The sequence below is a fragment of the Acromyrmex echinatior genome, chromosome 5, assembly GCF_024713525.1.
Source record: "Acromyrmex echinatior isolate Ae372 chromosome 5, ASM2471352v2, whole genome shotgun sequence".
In the NCBI taxonomy this organism is placed as follows: Eukaryota; Metazoa; Arthropoda; class Insecta; order Hymenoptera; family Formicidae; genus Acromyrmex; species Acromyrmex echinatior.
Window position 1 is genome coordinate 7,246,101 of NC_141856.1, and position 23,032 is coordinate 7,269,132.

The window sequence follows — 23,032 nt, forward strand, 5'->3', positions numbered from 1 at the left end:
CATGGCATTTTCTTTCTAGAAAAATCATAGTAGAGATATAAATCCATATAAATAAATAAAAATTGTTTATCTTTTAATATATATCATTACAATTAGATATCAAACGAATATACAATTCTATAACACATTGTTTGAATTAAATAATATTTTGTTATTTTTAACTTCCATGTATCTATAAATCAATCATTTTTGTGATTAGTTTCAAAATAAAAAACGTCGATATTAACGGATACACAAATAATGAGCTAAATTTAATACATTTTTTTTAGTTCAATTGATAAATTTTATTATTTTAGTTAAATTAACGATACTATTAAGTAGAAGCAATTTAAAAAAATGATTAGAAATAACTCAAATTGGATATAATTTGAATTTATTATGAATTTATTATGAATTTAATAAAAATAAATTTAATTTGTTGTTAATAAATGAATTTAACAGAGAGAGAGAAAGAGTTCATTTTAAAGATTTTATTCTATATCAAGAACATTAATCGCGCAGTTTCTGCACAATATGTAAACTAATTTCTAAAACTAACACTTTTACAATTTCAATTAAAATGGAAAAATTTCCATTTAATAGATTACGTGACATGAAATCGACCGTCCAGAGGGTCGAAACGAAAAAGATACACGACTTGCCGAATAAAACGTTAGTTCGTAACGTTGAATAAGTTTTCGAAGAATTTCCCCAGAGTATCGTGAAATATGTCCGCAAATATATTTGTTATCGCGAAACGATCAAGTCGATCAAGCGCGAAAACGTGACGTAAAAGGAAACGCTAGGTCGCAGAGTGCAGTAAATGCGTTGCGGTGGACGGAGACTTTTATCACACTCCCGGGTGGAAGGTCAGCCCGAATGTCTTGACATTCTTGGGGTGATAATGCATGATATTTACGATTTTCCTTTGTTCCTTTTAATAAATGCCCAGCATAGCTCGATATCATTAACGTGCGCACGATATGGACTAGTTTGCTCGCTTTCAAGTCACGCTGAAAAATAAAACTGCGCATCATAGAAGGTATCGCGGATGTTCAGGACGTTCAGCTAACGGTACGAGGCTGAAAAAGAAAAAGAGAACCAACTCGTGATAAAGAGCGTACCGATAAGCAAATCGAGACTACGAATCGAGTTACTTAATACTGCGAAATGTTTGACCACAGCGTGTTAAACAGTGTGTGTATAAAAATATACATTTGATAATGACGGAAAAGAGAGAGGGAAAAATCTGAATGAAGTTTAACAATAATTTATTTACGAGCGATCGCCGAGAAATTTAACGTTGTTAAAATTAATTAAACGTCAAGACGTTGCTACTCGCGAATGATAAGAGCTTAAATGAAATTTCCGTTGAAAGGGACCGCTTTCAAGGTTTATAAAAATATATATTAACAATATAAATTTGTTGAATGTGCTTATTATAATTCTCATCGGTTGGCAGAAAGCGTGTATCAAGGCAACTATTTTTTTTAGGAAGGAGAAAGGATATGTAAATATTTATTACGTGTGATATTTATAAATCGGAATGTCATGAAATATTATTTCCATATTTAATGGTAAGGAAGTGGATTTTTAAAATAAACTTCTCTTTTATCTCGCCTCTCTTGCCTTCAAAAGATTTCATTAATTTTTAGGCGTGATTTTTTCGTCCTGGATTCAAATTTATTTCGCGTGAAATTTCTTCGCTTTTTTCTCACAGAAATCTGCCATTAGCCAATACTGAAAGTAATTAATTGCTTATTTGGAGTACTAAGGTACTGGAAAACACAACTTTTGCTTTTGCTTAATACTTAAAATAAGTAATTAATTACTATCTTTCAGTAATAAATTGACCAGTATTAAATTTCTGTTATCTCGGCTAAAAGTCGCAGAGAAGTCGTGCGAACGTCGTAATTCGCGGCCGGAATGCCGTTCCCCCCGAAGATATCGGGCAATATACGGGAACACGCGGTCAGTTGCCTGTCTCGCACAACGCGAACAAAGAACGGAATTGGTTACAAACTATTACGTAAATCAATGAAAGCGAGATTTCGTTTGATGCGCCGCCTCCGCTGACGTTTCGCGAAAACGACAGTCGTTTATATGGACGCGACCGCTCCGGCAAGGAAGTGTCAAACTAGATAAGCGCGCGGCCGCATTCATTACTTCCGTTTACCACGGATGTGCCACGCTCCATGCGTTTGAGCCGCATCTCGCATCGCCGAGCGAAGATCGGTTCATCTCCGAGATTGTACAGGACGGTCTACAGGCTGCCGTCCGCTTCTCGCATACCTTCTTCATGTGTTTCTATCTTCTAACGGCACTGGTTAATGGACCGGAACCGTTAGATAATTAATATATTGTGTAACGTTTGGAAATTAAATGTAAAAATAGTTGAGAGAAAGGATTATTAATTTAAGAACGTTCTGCTTGCGAAGTAACACTTTGATTATCACCTGATTTCGACATTGGAGCTTAATAAATTTAATCATTTTAATATATTGTTATTCTTACTGTTTTTAAATGTTTCAAATATAATTTGTTTATTTCAAATATCGTTTCTTCAATGTTTTAAGTATTTTGTAAAATTATTCTTGAGCTGATAAATGAAACCGTTATTCGCAAATGCATGATGAAATCTTTGCAAATTTTACGTATTATCGAAATGTGGCAATAAAAGTGATAAAACGTTCACAAAAAAATTGATTTTGCTATCTAAAAATTTAGATACAGATTTAAAAATAATTATATAAGAGACTCTTTCTCTCTCTCTTTCAAGTTTACTAAAATATCAAAAATTTTGCAGTATTGTTCATCTTGAGATTTCTATGCAATCATTTTGATGGTCCAACAAAATTATTTTCAGATCTAAGTAAATATTTACTAAATATAAACGTGATTTGATACAAAAATCATTAATTTGATTTAAAAAATAGATATAAAAAGCATTAATTTAATGTACAAAAATCATTAATTTAACTATCATTTTTTTGAGTAAATATTTATTTGCTGTAAATAAATGTTTATTATTTAGTATCATTCAAAGAAGTATGCATTAAGATTTTTTTAACGCAGTAAAAAAGGAGGGATTTTCAAACGGCTTGCAGAAGCTTCCAAATCTCGCCGGGATTTTCTCTGATAAACGAAGAAATCTCCTCGAGATTCAGGTGAGATGCAGCTTCTCGAGCTTCCTCTTCGTGTACGCTTCTCCCTCGCGTAGACCAGCGTAGATCCCGTAGATCGCTCTCGCGCGAGCGTACGCTTCGAGCGGAGGAACGGAACGGAGCGGACGCGCGCGGCAGGCACGAGGGCGAGCGTAAGCAGGTACGAGCGGAATCTCGAATCTCGAGCGAGGCAACTCGCCGAGCGGCGATCAGTCAGTCCGTATCCCGCTTTCCGGCGACGACGTTCGGCGTTCGGCCCGCGCGCTTGCATTCACGCTCGCCTCGGCAAACGAATTCTCGATCATCGATCATGACACGCGGGCGGACGAGGACGTGCAGGTGAAAGACGTTTTTCCCGCCAATTCCTATCCGTCTGTTTGACCGAAGAGGTACACGCGACGAAGTGCCACCGCGAGGAAGAGAAGAAGAAAAGGAGGCGAGGAGAAGAAGGAAGAGGAGAGAGAGATCGATATCGGCTCGGATACTGCCGGAAGATCTAGTTGATGGTGACCAAATTTATTGTGGAGAGTTTGTGAAGGGTTTAACACGCATCCGGCTGAGGAGCAAGGTAATTGTCGGCGATCGATCCTGATGATTTCAAGCGGGAATTGATCCAGATTTTTTGCGCACTCGCAGCTGAAGATGCGAGTGAATTCGTAGGGCTCTTCTGCTTTCTCTGCGCTTTCCGTTAGAATCTTTCAGCATTTTTATTAACGTTCTTTGCCTAAATTTCAATGGAATGTGGTAGATATTTTTGCGTCAATAATTTTGTGTTTTTATAGATATATATATATATATATATTTTTTTTTTAATTTCTTAGTATACGCGATGTTAAGGTAGATAAGATATAATTGAAAGAAACAAAAGACGAAAACGAATTAACAATAAAAATAGTTAATTAATACTTTAATTAATAAAAAAATATTTTAATTAACAAAAAAAATACTTTAATTAACACTTGAATTAAACGTTATACTAATTTGGACATAATGATACTCTTCCTTATACTTAACGTCCTTTTGGATTCTAAAAAGCGATATGAGTTTACGTGCTCACGCTTTTGAGGAGAGAAAGCAGAATAGAAATAATTATAGAAAGTGAAGACGAGGAAAACGGATTTGCCACGAGGCAATTAACGAGCTAGAATTAATTATACAATCCGTATTATTCGGTAAGTAATGACGCTTAAATGAGTCGTAATCGTCTATCAAGCCGTCCGTAACATTCGTTACAAACTGTTACAAGTTAACACGCGGATACAGCGATTGGAATAAAAACGCTTAACTCTTGCAATAGAATTGGCTATGGTCGAGTTGACTTTTCTTTCCAAAGTTTACGAAACTGCACTACAAGAACGATTTTGTTAAAATATCTAAAAATTTAGGTAGGTAGTTGATTGAAAGTAATTACGTTAGAGAATTCAAGCATAATGAGAATAATAAAAAGTTGAGCTATAAAAGTTTTGATAGTCCCGGTTAAAACATTTTTTAATTTTTGCATGAATATACATAAATATACATAAACATATATAAATATTCATAAACATGTACAATCATATATGAAATATGTCCGTATGTACATATTCATACATCCCTTTCTCTTTTGAAAAATTACTTTTTAATGTAATAGAACAATAATAGCTTAGTAATGTGAAAACATAAAAAATAATTAAAAATATCATTTTCACATTGTTCGTTTTAGAAAAAAACAAGTTTCGAAAAATAAATTACACACGATTATGCATAATTTTATATATAATTGTACATAAGTAATTTTTTTACATTTCTTCAAACTTAATTTTTTTTAAGCAAATGCGAAAATTACTTTTTTTGATTTTTTTCTAAAACAAATGTGAAAAATTATCCTTTTAATTATTTTTAATGTTTTCACGTTACTATTATTATTTCTGTTACGCTAAACAGTACTTTTATAAAAGAAAGAGGAGTCTATAATCATGTATGGACATATTTCATAATGATTATACATGTTTATGAATATTTATGTATGTATATAATATATTTATATATATTCATGCTTGAAAAATTTTTTACCGGGTGATACTGAAAAAAAAAATCTGGTAATAGCTACTAAATATTGAATGAAGTAATTTCAATAAAATATTTGATTAATATAATCAAAAATAATTTTATTTTTCTATAATATATAAATATTTAATAAGTATTATCGAAAATAATAATAATAATATAACCAACCGTTTGGTAATAATTACTGAACATTTAGAAAAGTAAAATTATTTATGGATATTACGAAACATTACATTGAAATTATTTTACTCAATATTTAGCAACTATTACTAGGTTTTTTTTTTTAATGTAGTAATCAGTTTGAGAGTCTTTCATAATTACTTTAATAGTTAACAAAATTATTTTCGAATCTGTACATCTTGCTAAATTTTTAAATACTTCAGCAAAGTCGTTCTTTCCATTGTGACTATGAATCTATAATAATAAGATTGAGATTTTGGCAAAAATGTATATTTATAAAATATATATTTTCACATTTGGAGAAATTAATTAATGAACTAATCTCCGCATTGTATTTTCTTATTAAAATCTCTCTCGCAGAAAAGTGCTGCTCACCATATAAACAGGAAGTGCTTTTGTTATTACGATTATGTTATGCTCGCGTAGTTTAGTGCAAGCCTTAGTCATCATTTACGGCGTTATAAACCCCGCCGCCGTCGACTCATTCGTGTTAACTCATTGTCTCAGAACTTATTATCTTATTAGAGGCCATTGTACCGCCTCTAAATAATAAAATGACGGCGGCCATAATGGGAATCGGTTGTTTTGTGAAGCTGAGGAATTTTTTGGAAGTGACAATATCGTGCAGGATGCGTAAAATTTAAAACGTGTCAAGGAAAACCTCTACAAGAAAATTTTTATGAAATAAAAGAATTTTTGCATCTAACGGACTCATCAAAATAAATCGCAATATCAAGTCAAAATAAAATGGATTGTATCTATGTACTTTGACATGTCTCTTTTTATTTTATCATAGTCTCTATTATTTTATCTATTATATTTTTAATCTCGGGATAATCGTGGAACTTGAGAAAACAGCTTATCTGCAAAAACTATGTTGCGTCATATATATGGTTACATTACAAGTTTGTAATACGATCAGTTATAAATATAGTACACGAAAAAAAAAAATTATTTTGCTGAAGTATTTAAAACTTTAGCGTTAGATATAAAGCGTTAGATATTAAAAATAATGTTGGAACATCAAATTACGCAGGATGCTCACTGATTGCTAGAATGTCAAAAGTTTGAAAGATTATCATCACGTAGAGCAAAATCGTTCTTTTCGTGTAACTGTGACGCCAATTACTTATCAACTGTAGCAGTAAGCAGGTCAACTTTGAACGATATCCAAATGTCGACAAAATAACGTTACTTTTCTCTTTCTTTTTTTTTTACTTAAATGTGTAATCTGCCAATAATAATTACATTTTATTCCGGACTCAATTCATGCAATTTCACGTGGCAGAGTAAAGATTTCAGTTGGTTGTAAAAAGTATCGCTCTCCAACAGCGGGTCAATCAACCGCGCTGTTGATGTATCCCTTGAACATCCCCGTTCCCGTAACAAATTGTTGACCTCGGAGGGTCGGTGAGGAATTGTATATTACTGATCGACAAATCCGTAGCGAGGGGACGCTGCTGATATTCACAAAGGCCTCCTCCATTGATCATTTTCGTCGCACGGAAAAAATCTTTTTGAAAAGAAAGCCCTGTAAAATGTTGCAAAACGTTAGTTGTTTTTTAATTTCTGATTAGCTTATCAAGATTATTTTTCAAATGATTATAAAGCTCGAAGTGTGTCAAAAACAAGATTTTTTTTCACACCAAATTGTTGAATTCAGATAAGACTTTTAACATTCGCAAAATGCGACATAAAATGATCGATAGAAAAATTTTGTTCGGAGCCTGGATAAACATCCCTGATGTTGTCAGACGATTTTGACTAAAGTAAATATATAAAGCCAAAGCCAATAAAATAGCACGAAAGTTATTAGGCAATACAGATATTTGTACATCGCGTGCAATATTTTATTTAAAAAAATATTGACTATACAAGAATTTTCTGAACACCGAAGTGTTGAATTTAGATAAGATCGATTTCTAACATTTGTGAAAGGAAGATATAAAATAATTGATTAAAATCGAATAATAATAAATTTTGCGCGAAACCTGGATAAAATAAACATCTCCGGTTTTGTCAGATGATTTTGATCAAAGTATAAAAAAATAAATATTAGGTGTTGGAATTAATTCGTAGCGTTTTTTAATGAAAGAATGTTATTTATTTCACATGAGCATTAAAAAATACATTAATGAAAGTACTTCCCATCACTTGTAAAACGCTACGAATTAATTCCAACACCTAATATATAAAGCCAAAACCAATAAAATAGCACGAGAATTATTAAGAAATACAGTATTACAATATTTGTGCACTGCGATATTTTATTTAAAAAATTGATTATACGTGAATTGATTATACAAGAATTTTTTGCAGTACACCGAATTGTTGAATTCAGATAAGATTGAGTTTTAAAATTAGCGAAAGGCGATATAAAGTGATTAAAATTGAAAAATTTGCGCAATAAAGGAACCTGAATGAACACTTCTGATGCTGTTAAGCGATTTTAATCAAAGTAAATATATAAAATGAAAGCCAATAAAATAGCACGAAAGTTATTAGGAAATGCAGATAGTTCTACATTACCGCGCGCAATATTTTATAAAAAAGATATTGATTGAAAAAAATATTGATTATACATGAAATGTTGTCGCAATCGATCAGAACGTTAGCTAGCAATTTTACAGTGCTACTATCGCAGCAACAGCGCGACAGGGCGAAGATGCGGTCGCATCCTTCATCATCTGTCAGTCACTCTGAATTTATTGCGAATTTATTCCACACGCATCTGCCGCCCGATTGTTATGATTATCATCTGAAGATAATCTTCCTTTTCCTTTATCAAGCATTATTGCCACAACATCCGCGTTCATCGCGAACGAATTCTACGCGCCTCGATCGATCGCTGAACGCGAATAGTGCGAAATTAACGTTTCGTATACTATCTCCTCGTGAAACTCACCGCGAATTAAAGCGAACGTGCATATAAATTACGCTGATTACACGCGCAAGAAACACGGAAAGAATGATTTTACTGCACTGAAAAAAATTTATCAAATCTTAATACATTACATGCCTTTGAATAGTATTACTAAATAAATTTATTCACAGTAAATAAATATTTACTCAGTTTAAAAAATAATAATTAAATCAAATTAATGTCAAATAATGATTCTATGTCAAATAAATACATACTTACTTAAAATTATTAAAATAAATATTTATTAAAACTTAGTATTCAGTGTAAGATATTTAAAAAATTTAGTTAGATATGTTGAAAATAATTTTACTTGGATAAAATAATTACGTAGCTTAACCCGCTTGTTAAAACATTTTGTATTATTGTTATCAACGCGTTTTGTTAAGCGTTCTACATAATTATTTGGATGGTCTAACAAAATTTTATTATTTTTACATAGGTATAGCTAAATTTTTAAATACATCAAGTGAAGCAAAACTGTTCCTTCCGTGAAAAGATCTGTTTGTGCCTTTCTAAAGCGGGATAAAGATATGGCAGGAAAGATATTTTTCGAGGAACCAGTCGAATGGACCAAATCGCGAGGACACTTGCACAATCTGTATTTAAATTAGAGAAAATAGCGTGCGAGAGGGGAGTGTCGCGCGCGCGGAAAGAGAGAGGGCCTTTCCTCGACCGTCCGGTATCGTTCCTCCGGAGCCGATCGTCGGCGACGTCGCCGACGGCCGATTCTCCGTAATCGATAAATTAACTCATGGGATATCTCTTCCGGTTTGAAAGCACGCGACTATTCACGATCGGTGTCGGAACTGTGCCCGCGCCGTTCTCGGTAACCATTTCATTTTCGACAAAAGAAATCGAGCGAGCAATCGAGAGGCGTGTTACGCTGCCTACCACCGTTCTCCGCTTTGCGAGCCGCCGTTTCCCAACAATGAAAATGTCTCATTATTCCTTCCGATAATAATGATTCAAATCGATGAGTCAAATTGTAAACTCGGCCTATGATTTCATCCGACATATAGCCGCCGAGCTCTTGAATCGCGCAAATTTTTCTTCCGTAAAATATAATCGCTCCTCTTTTCTTGTTTCCTCCATCATGAATTTTATATTGTGTTAAAAGTTAGTTTTGATCGTGTATTTATGAAACAGTTTATAAATCAATCAGAAATGAACGGTCGAATCGACGTCGATTGATTGTGCTATCGATATCAATCGATGTCAATCCGATTAATTATTTATAGTGGGGTTTAATTATTAGTGGGGATTAATTATTTATGCTATTATGACCGGTATTCATAATCAATTCTTATATAACAATCTTAAGTACAATCTTAAGATGTGATGAAGACTATACTTAAGACCGTCTTAGGTACAGTTTTAAAATGTCACAGAGCTGTATTAACATAATTAGTTAAGACATTATTTCCCATAGCACAGAAGATTGAAGCAATATTGCTGCAATGTTGCAACATTACAGATTGCAATGTAACATTGCAGAGGTATTACAGAAATGTAAATTAACAATATGCCTGCAAAATGCAATATGCTTGTAATATTCCACAAACATTATAAAACTGTAATTCTTTAATTGTTGCAATAATAATAATATAAAAATATAAGTTTTTACAATATTTATGTAGTCTTTTAGTTTAACAGCCGTTTTTATGATATAATAATTAATATAATTCATTTTATATTTAAATAAAAAATTTATTGATCTATTATTTGACGGCCATTTCATTAACTAAGTTTTATATTTATTTTAAATATGAAATCAAAAGATCGTATAATATAACATCGAGTTTGGGTACAATCAATGCATCATTATCGGATAAGATGATAAGCAATTAAATTGCTGAAAACGATTTATCGAAATATTAATTATCGATGATGTATTTATGCCTGATGTGAACGCAAGAATAAACCAGCGCCCAAACTTTATTGATAAATTTTATACCGTCATTTTTTAATCGATCTCAATTGACTCGGAGTGGTTTCGAATTAAAAAGAATCACTGCGATTAATTTAATCCATGATTAACTTAATTCATGACTAACCAAGCGACTGTATTATTATATTAATTGTGGATAATATTTGTGTAGTTTGTTCGGGGCATATACATACATGCTTTATCCTTACGAATAAATTTATCCTTCAGAACTATATTCATTGGAATATTTTATGGTTTTATCATAAAAAAATTATTTTTGAAAAGCACATATCACTAGAAATGTGATTTGTAGAAAAATTAAAGTTAATGAGATATATGTATAGAAATAGTAACAAAAATAGTAACAAAAAGCGGATATCTTAACATTGTTGGAATTTTGCAACAATGATTCAGCAATGTTTCGCAATCATGAAATCATTCTGCAATGTTTCTGCAATCTTTCTGTGCTGTATGGATTAAGACAATCTTGAAATAAGAACGGATTAAAAATACCTATTTATGTTTATATTATTTCTTGTTATGTTATTTACTTATATTACTTAATTCTTGTTATTCTGGTTATGTTACTTCTGGTTATGTTATGTTACTTCTTGATATAACTGCATTCTTAAATTGCGTAAATTGTAAATACTCGTTGACACTCAAATATTTCATCAATCATTTTTTACAAATCCTAGTAGATTTATAATTTATAAATTCTTTAGTTACATAAGATTACATTTAGTTGCATTAACTCGGTCGCTTTCTATTTCTTTTTATGATTTATATTTAACGAAATATTTATTTCTTCAAAAATATTGCCTCTGCGAATTTATTACCTCTGCGAATAAATCAATCTTATAAGTACAAAAAATACTAATTTATACACTCTTTCAAATAACTTTCACATAGGAAAAATCACTTTCTGAGAAATTCAAGGTACTGCTAGATGTTAACTTGAACTTTGCTTTTGTTTTCAACTCTAGATCATCAGTCGTATATTTCAAATTAATAATGATTGTATGCTGTTGATTACAGATTTATGTCACGGTAATAAAGTTCATCGCGGTATAGAGAGCAACATAATTCACGCTTGTATACGTGAAGCAACCGAAGTGTCAACTTTTTCTTAGCGAGAAGCAAGTGCCTTCTGAAGAATTTCTTTTTATGTCCAGGAGTTGATTAAAGATTTATCTTGTTATGTTACTATCGTAGCCTCAAGTGCAATTAAGTTCTACTTCGATTAATAGTAAATATTATCTTCATAATTAAACCATCAATTTGAATAATAATAATAATAATAATAATCCACATACAAACAAGTTGAGAATTAATTATTTTTATATTTACACTATCATGTAAAACTTTCAATATAAATTTTAAATATAATCTAAATTGTGTGTGTATTATAAACTATATGACACTGAGAAATAGATACTTAAACATTTATTAAGAAATATATCTATTTTAAAATAAATCTTTACTTAAATATGGCAAAATAAAATTTTATTCCTAGCAAATAAACCATCTATTTTATTTTTTTACAATTAATAAGATACTTCACAGAAATATATATTTCATCATTACAATCAAATTTTTTAACTAATAAATATCGAAGAAAACGTCATAAGTAACATTTGCTTCGCAATACTTGGACATTTTTCTCTCACAATCAGTACATATTAGCATAAATTTTTCTATAAACTTGATGTGTATTAATAATTAAAACATGAATGCGTATTTTTAATTTCTCAAGGCATTTTTATTCAATTCAAAATCAATTCTAGATTTACGCTTTACATTTTCGATCAGTAACGCTGGAAAAAATCGATGATGTCGGGATAGAAAAGTGCAATAGTGCAAAGGTGTGTTCCGGTCCGCTAGCACATGTGCGATAACACTCTTATAAATATGCGCGACATACGCGTGTTATAAAAGCTCGATTTATGTACGTCATTTTAAGAAACGCAACCCAACCTTGTCCCGGTTCCCTTTCTGTAATGATCGCTCGCAACTATGGACGACCCGGCGCGATTTTGCAATAGTTCACTTTGCTTTGAAAACAAAAAATACAAAAGAGAAAAGAATCAGCTGCAGCATTGTAGTGCACGACCCTATCACTATTAGAAGACGACTAGAAACGTTGCGAGAACTTCGAACGTGTACATATATTTGCAGATATGATGTGAATTTAATGTGATTATTGCATCCATTTGCAACTACGTAAATGTTTCGAAGCGATATAAGATATCCTTTAGCTTACTTAAACAACGTTTAATCGCGATTGTTTCTAATATGACTCTTACTGTATTTTTATGGAGATTCATAGCTTTGCTACGTTGGTCTGAGTTTCTTCGATCTACAATGCATTCTTTGACCAACTTGGGAAATTGATTGTTCCTCGAAAGTATAGACGAGATCGTCTTATCGCGACTTTCCAATCCTCAATATCGCAACAATACATGGTTCAGTATCAGCATGTAACAAAAGAAATCTATCCGTCACATATCTATAGATTTCTTTCAGAAATATACATGATGAAGAAAATATAGCACACACAATAATAAATTGATATATTAAAGTATCGAAAAAGTATAAAAGTATAAAAGAGTGCTAATGAATCATTCATGATGTGGTTATGTAATGATTCGATTATATTATATATTTAAGAACGCTTTACAACTTTTTTTAATTCACGGCATTAAATAACGAGCCAAATTTCTCAAATATTTAATATATATTCTTCGACGCTTAGCATGAATCTTTTATCAGATATTGCTAACATTTAGAAATAAAAAACAAAGTTCTAAAATTTTTATTTTGTTTTAAAGATGATTATATTATCATTTTTTTTCTCAAATCTATAACTTTACAGTAAAACTACGAGAGACAAAAATTGTTTTTTTTTTCTCATAAAACTCTAAGAATTTTTCCAGAATTTTTTATCAACTTTGTAATACTGCATTTTCTTATTGGCGATTATTTTTACCAATATGAGAAAATATAGTGTTAAAAAATTCTGAAAAAATTATCAGAATTTTACGAGAAGAAAATAAATAATTTTTTGTCTCTCGCTGGTTTTTTTTTTTTTTTTTTGTAAAATTGATAGTATTTAGAGTAAAAAATTATTGAAAATCAATACTCAACGATTTTTAGTAATTAATATCTTGTTAATTTTTGCGAAAATTGCAAAATGATAAAAGACTTTTTAACTCAATTTAGTCCGCTCTATTTACACAAGAGCGCTTGGCAAAAAATTTTGGGACACCCTGTGATAGTTTTGATATATGTACATATTTATATTTATTTATAATACATCTAATTATCATAGAAAAATTTCTTTAATAAATACAATTATTTACACTTAAAGAGATTATTTCATAAAAAAACTTTAAAATCTTCGAAATTTATCTTTCTTATATATTTTTTCTTAAATTAAAAATTTTTAATTATATTTTGAATATTATTAATCACATATATATGTAAGAAAATATCGAGATATTATTCAAATTTAATTTATATTAAATAATTGTAAACAAATTTTAACTATATAATTTTTTTGTTAACTATAATTTTTAGATTTTAGAAAATGAAATTAGCAAAATTGCCTATTTTTTAGCAATTTAGATGAAAAACTTTTCGCATAAACGAATACAAATAATTTAAACTTTTTTCATACATAAGATGTCACAAATAGGTATATGCTTGAAATATAATTTATGATTATTGATCGAAAAGGTGTACGATCTCTTATAATTCACGAGCTGTCGATGCGACGAGATATTCATATTAAGATTAAAATCAATTCCAAGTTATTCATAGAATCTATCATTAAAATTATAATTGTACGTCGCGAAATACTTCATACACGTGTAGCCTTGGTCACAATTCATGCTTTCACATACGCGCTTATAAATATACACCTTTTATATAGTTTTTTTATCTCGTTTAAAATTAAAATTAATTCCCGATAAGTAACTGTGTAGTATACGAGATAGTTCACGTCGAGGAACAAAAAATCGTATTATTGTCGCTGTAATTGCGGTGCCGTGATTGCGACGCCGCGATTGCATCGGTTCGCCTTCGAAAGAAAAAGACGGACTTGTCGGGTGAACGAGTTACCGCGGATCTCTCCTATTCGGGGCACTCGAGGCTTCCCCGAGTATGTTACTTTCGTAATTTTATTACCGAAGCTACATCTCGACTAGCGCCGGCTATTGCATGCCGGCTATTTTTCCCGTGCATAAATCTCCGTGTGTCACTCTCACTTTCGTTTTGCGTAATATATATCCGGGATATCGAACGAAATGAAGTCGTTCGCGACTCGAGAAAACTGCTTGAGAGTTCAACTACTGGAAATGAGGGAGATCACGTAATCTTTTTTTATGAAACTGCGATCATCATGGGCGAACAGATATTTCATGACCTCAGAAGCAATCTGTCTATATTGAGGCTTTGGAAGGGATCTAGCGTTTTCAGCAATGTCAGAAAATCTAAATATGCAAAATTTTAATGAGAGAAAGATCTTCTTTTGCGAGAATCTTATACATTAAAAATTTAATCATTCTACTTTAAAGACCGTGCGATTTCCATAAAGTCGCAATATCGCAGTGAAACTACACGGTAAAAACAATTTTACTGAGGCAAAAAATATCTGAAAATATCGGTGTGGATTTAACTCCATATGTCTATATAATTCTCACTGTGTTGGTGTAGATATTAACGCCAACATATGTAGGTTTAATACTACAGGTTTTTAATCTACATTGCACTATGCTTGATATTAACATTTAAAGTTTTAATATTAAGCAATAAGAAATGGAAGTAATGATCATAACGATCAAAGTTAGATCTTTAATGCTTAAATAATTTAATCTGAATTACTAGATATGTACATGCATATATATCACATTGGAATCATTGAACTGCACGCCGAATTGGTTTTTCGGACTTATAAACACAATTATACTACTATAGTAATATCACGAATTAAATTGAGCAACTCTTGCTTGTTTGAGCAAAACTTGCTTAAACAAGCAATTTTAATAATTTGATACACAATCAGGCATCTTATTAGAATGTTAGTATTATAGATGTTAATTTGCATTAATTAGATGTTAATAAATATGCTGAAAATATGTAAATAAATTTATTGCGAAAAATATTACCTTAGCCTGGAGTCGAACGTCGAACTCGAATATCTTGCATTCCATACGAGCTTCCTAAACTTTTAGACTACAAATATGGCATACATATATATATATATACATGTACACATTATTATATAGTAGTTCAAATTGAATTATTTAAGCATTAAAGATCTAGTTTTAATCATTATGGCCATCACTTTTATTTCTTATTGTTGAATTTTCGGTCCAATAAGATTCTTATTGTTTTTAATATTAACATTAGCATAGTATGGATTTAAAATCCCTATTCATATCAACATCATGATCTGGATTTTAAAACAATCATTTATTAATCCACATCATGTTGGTATTAATATTAACAAACAATAGAAAATATATATGCTTGATATCATCTATGTATATAGTAAACGGTCTGATTAACATCAATACCGCATGATGTTAAATCCACACCAATATTTTTTAGAATATTAAAAAATTTAATTAGATACAGAGATTTAAAAATAATTTGGTTAGGACAAAAAGTAATTATGTAGGACGTTCAAGCTGGTTGCTAGAACGTCCACACTTTTTGCAGTTTTGCTCATTATGCTTGAGCGTCCTACGTAATTATTTTGATATTCTAACAAAATTACTTTCAGATCTATATTTAACTAAATTTTCAGATATTTCAACAAAATTGTGTAACTATGTGATAAAAGACGAAAAATTCACTATCCAGTGAATAGTGGATTTTCCTTTCACACAAGACAAATATAAATCTTTGTGAGGATAAAAGACACGTTTTGACGAGAGGGATGCACTTCGCAAGAGAGAAAAGAGAAGAGAAGGAAACATGATCGGGAGAGTGTTTGGAAGGGTATATAAGAAAGATATGTTTAGAAAGGGCCGCGAAAAGAACGAAAGCGCCACACGCCTGCAAATAATGCGAAATGGAAAAATCTCTCCTTAGTCACGGCATACTTTCACATCGACACGCTGCACTTGCTTATCGTTAACGGCAAAGAAGAATCGGGCGTGCGTCGCATGTCTGTTCTTGAGCACGTGCGTAGGCATTTATACACCTGCGTGCAATAAGTACGCCGTGAACGCGTAAGTATACGTGAAAGGTATTTTTTTTACGAAAGGACAAGGGAGGCCGTGGTTGCTAATTGACGCCGTGATTGCGACAAACGAGAATGTTGTCGGCGAATAACAGCGTTATTTACCATTAGTTATTATATAGTATAATGATTTCGAACCATGCAATGTTAATCATAATATTGTACGTTCACCAGTCACGGGCATTGGATTCGGTGATAATCAATAAATTCTTCTCTCCGAAAATCACGCAAAATCATATCTATTAAGGTCGCGAAAAAAAATTGCGATAATGAGTGTCGCGTATTAAATATGCGCGCTCAGTCTCGGTACGCGTCGCTAATTGCACGACATTTGCGCAAATCCTAGATGTTACTTTCAAACACGAATGTTCCAAATAAATCGTTTCCCGCAAGTGACTAACGAGGTGGACGTAAACGATATAAAATGGTTTAAATAAATGGTAACGAATAATGACATAACGATCGCGTAATATTTCAATCGCACAATGGCCCAAGTGTGTACTTTATCGTCGTTAAAGGTTTTGATTGGCATCCAATTTTCCTCAGCTGTCTGCGATTCATATTTTGACAACAGTAATAATATTCGTGGCAAAAGAAGGACAGGTACAGCCATGGTCACGTCAATTGTAACGAACATCAGCGGCTCAAAATCAATACTGCAGCGAGAGCGAATGGAGGATGAATCGTATCTTAAATTAAAAACTCGTTCATCGACTCACTTTCAGTTACTTGAGCATACTTCACTAACTTGAGCTAGTCTCCAGGAAGTAATCATTCTTACGCTTGAATATACTTTCCCTATGTTGCCGCGAGTTTTTATCCGTATAATTTCATTCCCACTGAGTCCATCGGCTATTATTATAGTAATATTAGAAGGCAATGCAAGTGGAAAGTCGTTTTTATTAAGCGCGAAGCTGATTACGAAACTCAAGCAGTAACAATGATTATCAATGAATATTACTGCTGTCACATTTACGACTAATAAATGTTGGAAAATGACATGTTTAATAATAAATACGATTTATTTTATTGTTACTTTTATTGTTAAAATAATTTTCTCCCAGCAATCATTTAACGTTGCCCCAGTAAATTAATAATGTCAATATGTCCGTTCGGTTTGTCTTTCGATGAAAATTATTACGTGCGATATTTTACGAATCAGGAAACCCCGAGGACGCGCTCGGTGAAATTGAACAATCAAAATTCTGCGAGCGAATCGTTATAACACATCTTTTATATCTTTAATTGCCATTTGGAACCTCAGGATTATTAATCATTTAATCGTTTTAAACCTCGATAATTTATATCGAAAGTTCTACAAATTCTTTTTCTAAATGTAAAAGAAATAAATTTGTAATAAAACATGTCAGCTTTTCGGGATCTTGACAAGCTTAATATCTATCTTAAATTTAATCTTGATTATCATTATATAGATTACGCATTTGTTTGATGACATGTTACGTTTTTGCTTTAGATCATCGTTTTTAAACATGATATTACAAAATTTTTAATTTCATTCGTTTTTGTCTACGTTGTTGTGATATTATAATCTTTAAAGCATCTTTTTGCGCGAATCCCAGATGTTACTTTCTTTGAAGGATCAAATTGACGTCTTGATAATAAGCATCTTGGTTATGCAATTTCTTCAATTTGTATTATATAATATATTTTCTTTATTTTCTTATTTCGTAGTTTACTATTATAAGTCTATGACACCGTTTTACTTTAGCAAAAAAACTTAAAACTTGATTCAAGTCTTTTAAAAAGAGTTATCACAATTCCCTGCTCCTTTTTTTGATTCTACAGGGGACCACAGAAAATAAATTTTAAAATTCCCTTTTCCAGATTTTCCAGATGAAAATGGAAAATTTTTCACGACTAATATAAAATATATAAATTTTAACATTTAGACTCAAGGAATGTAGGAAAGCTAGTCTATATTATTAAAGATAACGCAAAAAAAGCTTAGTAGTATAGTAAAATTTTGGGTAGAAATTCAAGCCAGCAAAAAATAAATTAGTTTTGAAAAAAAGAATGCAATTATGACAAAAAAAAGGGATCAAATAAAAATACTGAATGAAATATAAATTTTAATTATTTTATTAAAATCGTATAAAGTGCGCAAGTTTTGAACGTATTTGACTATAAACATCAGATATAATATTTAAAAAAATTATAACCATTATTTGGAATAGGAACAGTTAAGAAAATTGCGAGTAAATTTCGAAATTTCAGACTTTTTTCCCCTTAACTTTTCCCGGTTTTCCATGACCAATTTCAATTTCCCTGATTTTTCCTGGTTTTCCAAGTCTACAGCAACTGTTCTAAAAAGTACGATATGAATGCGGTTTGTAAATTCCAGTTTCCAGACTATTCCGCTTTCCTTCTTTTTTTTTCACAAATTCTTCTAATCTAATACGAGCACTTCAGCAGGTTTTACATTCTGTAAATATCTTGTATACGAAAATTATTCAGTATATAATCCGTAATATTATTAGTTAGAAACGAGTGGTTTCCTTCGTTCATAATCGCTACAAATAAACTATTAAAATGATAACGGAGAGTGTCCTAGTGACCCAAAGATAATAATCTGTCGTAACAGCGTACTTTGATTTTTCGCTACAGAGTCCTTCTCGTTTATAATGAAGACGCGATGATATTGATAACAGTAAATAAGACGCAACTGTATCAGACCAGTGCGATTAAAACCAGTATTGACAAAATATTGTGGAACAAAGTTCATTATATTTTGTTCTCTTATTCTCTCGTTATCATTTAATATGATTAAATATATATAGTTTTGAAAGAAGAAAAAATTATGTTTATTTAATGGATCATAATTTTCAATTTTCTCATCTCTATTTTTAGTAAATTCAAACAAAAACAGATTTAAATTACACATTCATTATTTAAGACAATGACTTTTCAGTCTAAATAATTTCCATTATAGCGGCTATCGCAGCTGTTTATTTAGATCAGGTCAAAGTTACGCATATCATAAAATTACGAAACAATTGCTTCGGAGCGTCTGACAAAGAGATGTAATATGTAAATAGTATACAAGACGTATAGTTTTCTTTCGTCACTCATTTAAGAAAATCGATGTTAAACATTTAAATACATGTAGAAACCGAGAAACTCTTTTCCATTCTGCAACCGCTGATGAGATCAGCGTCATGCAGATACAACTGGTGAACCTGAGACGGCATAGCAAAAGTAATTGTTACGCGGCGTTATTCAATCGTCTCTAAACGGACAGAAAGGACAGTTTGCGGCAGGTCGGGATTACCCAATAGCTACAACGTGACTTTCTCCGCGCGAAACACACCTGTGTACCGGTGGCACTGGCCTCTGAACTTCTGCCTATCGGCGATGTCTTTTTTTAATCGGCTATATTCGCGAAGGAAAATCCATGGGCAGGATCGAGCGATTTTAGAAAGTCGCAGCGAATCTATACTACTCGCGGCCGATGTCGTTTCGTGTCACAAAACTACGGTCCAGCCTGGTACCGAGCTTTCTTATGGAGATTTATGATTCTCCTTATTTCGTTGGAAATCGATTTATGTGGAAATTTATATGAAGAGATATCAATGCGAGAATTTCGCGAAATAGTCTTGGAAGGATTCCCACTTCCCATGAATTAGATGAATACAAGGTTTTACAACTGAAAATTCTCTTTATTTAGATTGCTTTGTTTAGACACCTTATATATGTAAAAGAAATACTTTAATTAAAATATTTAAAATGTCAGGCTAGACACAATGATTTGTTTTCACAAGAAATCTTTTTTCAGTCTGCAATCGATTGACGTACGATGATTAAATTCCGCAAGTTACCATCTATTTCTATGCGTAAAATGAATTAAAAACCATCTCGGATCTTCAAGGTGAGAAGACGAACGTGCGTGAAAATCTGACGAAGATGATTCATTCTCCTTCGATCATGTCATATAATCCCTTATGAGGGACCATCGTCCCGTGAAAAGAGGCTTTGTGTCTGAACAAAAGATGATTCTCGTTTCGATCGTAGGACTTTCGATTAAAAACCATCCAACCATATTCTTTCATTAACTAAGGGGAGGAATTCTCTCTCTCTCTCTCTCTCTCTCTCTCTCTCTCTCTTTTTCTCTTTTTTTCTTAGTTTTGACAACAAAATGGAAAAAATATTTCTACTATTATTATTTGAATCCGATTGTGTACATAATTTTGCAGTGATTAACTTAGAGCGATTTTGTTATAATCGTTTCTATTTTATCATTGATATGTATGATATGAATTGATAGGAATATGAAACCAGTCGGAACACTATTGAATTACTAATAGAACATGATGTTATGAATAGCAACGAGTTTCAACGAAAATCGATTAAGGATCGGTTACGCCACGACATTGATCAGCTAAACTTGTTTAATTAAAATCAATAAATTGAAAATTTGTTATAGATAAACGTGAAATAATTATTACTTTATGTAATATTTATTTTTCTATGGGATTGAAATATCTCATAAATTGTTATAGTATCAATAAAATATACCGCTATACATTGATATAGAAAATTAACATATCTCAAAATTATAGCAACTTTTCCGTAAAACATTTTTTTTAATTCTTAATTGGAAGTATTTTAATTAATAAATTTCTACTTTCTTTTCATGTCATACATGTATATTTTTAAATTATAACATATTCTTTAAAATTATGTCATAAATTTTCAAAATTCGAACATTGCAATCCTGATATAATATAAATTGAAAAAATTATGACACTTTTCCATATAAGCAAACGAGTTGCAAATGTGTCATTTTTTCGCAAAAATATATTATTTTTCTTCTTTTAATCGATTTTCTTTTATTATTTAAAAAATAATAATTTTTTACTTGTATTTAATGAAAAAGAATAAGATTAAAAAGATACAGAAGGTAAAGTACAAGAAAAGAAGATAAAAGGAAACCGAGCAATACGAATTAAAGTCAGTAAGCATTGTAGTAGTTTAGTAAACGATTTAGTAAACGATCTGCTTCTATAAAGCGCAGTCAATGATAATGTTGTTAAGTTTTCAGCACGCCAAACACGTAATATTGAACAATGTAGGTCAAGTCTGACGACACTTTTCTACATGATTTCAATGACAATAATCCTAAATGTTTCCCTCGCACGAATCCTCCGATGCTTCAATCGCTTACCCAAGGGATTGAAATTGATATTTCAATTTCGGACCGGCCGCAAATAAGTTCAAACTCTGATATTTCCGGAGTTCTTTAGAAATATCTGAAATAAAATAACGATACACTCTATGAGATCTTCGAATATAATTCTCCAATCTGTCTTTATATTTGCGTTTATCTTTAAATTTTCATTTAAATTTTTTACTTGAGCTCTTCATTAAAAATTTCGTAATATCCAACGATATTTTTTATGTCTTAATTGTAAAGCAAAACGTCTCATTTTATTGGCTTGTTTCAGTGAAATCTTATTTTCGTAAAACCACATCATAAGAAGAGCCATGACTCTTTATGACGTAAATGATGAGTTTTTCCGCACGTTCCAACTACAGGAAGCGTTGAATAAGCAAACAGCGTGATTATCGGGCGTACTCGAGCCGATTTAAGAGAACAATAAATTTTTTTAACAACAAAGCGAGGAGAAGACGAAAAAACGTTACGATGTATTTTTCGCGTTACACGTTCAACAAACCGCGACGAGAGATTCAATCTTGCGCATAACAATTCGCCCAGCAACTCACTTTGCATTTCTCGCGGTACTTATACGCAATGCGTTGTAAATGCAAAACACTAATTGGACAGATTGGAACGTTTCTTATATCTGAATAAAGAGCGCTTTCTACAGTTTTTATACAATAAATGATTTAGCGATTGACAGAAATTCGTTTGCAGGAAGCGACTATTGTTCTGACTCTGTTAAACCTTTAAATTTCGCTTCTAATTATGAAAAATTTACATAAATTTTTATATCATCCTTTGTTTCACGAGCTCGTAAAAAAATTCCACAGGAATCCAATAGTATATACGACTCAGCAACCGTAACGCATTTATTATTATTAATGATTATAGCTTCTTTTTTCTTAATTAAAAAAATAACCTGTCTTGAGCTTTTAAAGAAGAAAAGAATCTTTTCTCCTTTATAAATCCTTGATTACAATTTAATATCATTAATCTGGTCTTAATCCTTGATTTTCTAGCGATGTATAAAATGGAATAATGATTAACGGTTTGTACGTACTTTCGCTTTCAGATGTGGCACTTGACGTGCGTCGATGACTTTTTAAATCGCGCGTTTTACAAGGTTGGCCTCCATGTCGGTAGACATCCCGGCTACTTTGTAATCGTGCCGATACTGTTGGCGTGCATATGCTTTACCGGTTATCAGAGGATACACTACGAAATCGACCCGGAATACCTCTTTTCGCCCGTCAACGGACCTGGCAAGACCGAGCGAGCGATAGTCGAGCAGTACTTCAAAGTCAATTATAGCCACCAATTCAATCTCGGTCGTATCACACGACCAGGTGAGAGTCTCGTCAATCATTTATTCTGCGATTTCTTT

General features: G+C 31.8%; 1 protein-coding gene across 1 annotated transcript in view; it reads left to right on the plus strand.

The window, feature by feature from the left end:
• Positions 1 to 3,252: 3,252 nt before the first annotated feature.
• Positions 3,253 to 23,032, plus strand: part of Ptr (patched domain-containing protein) — a 34,282-nt gene continuing 14,502 nt past the window's right edge. The window contains exons 1-2 of the mRNA XM_011061429.2: positions 3,253 to 3,711; positions 22,721 to 22,994. Of these exons, the coding sequence (XP_011059731.1) occupies positions 22,721 to 22,994 (274 nt within the window). The 5' untranslated portion in view covers positions 3,253 to 3,711. The remainder of the gene's footprint in view (positions 3,712 to 22,720; positions 22,995 to 23,032) is intronic.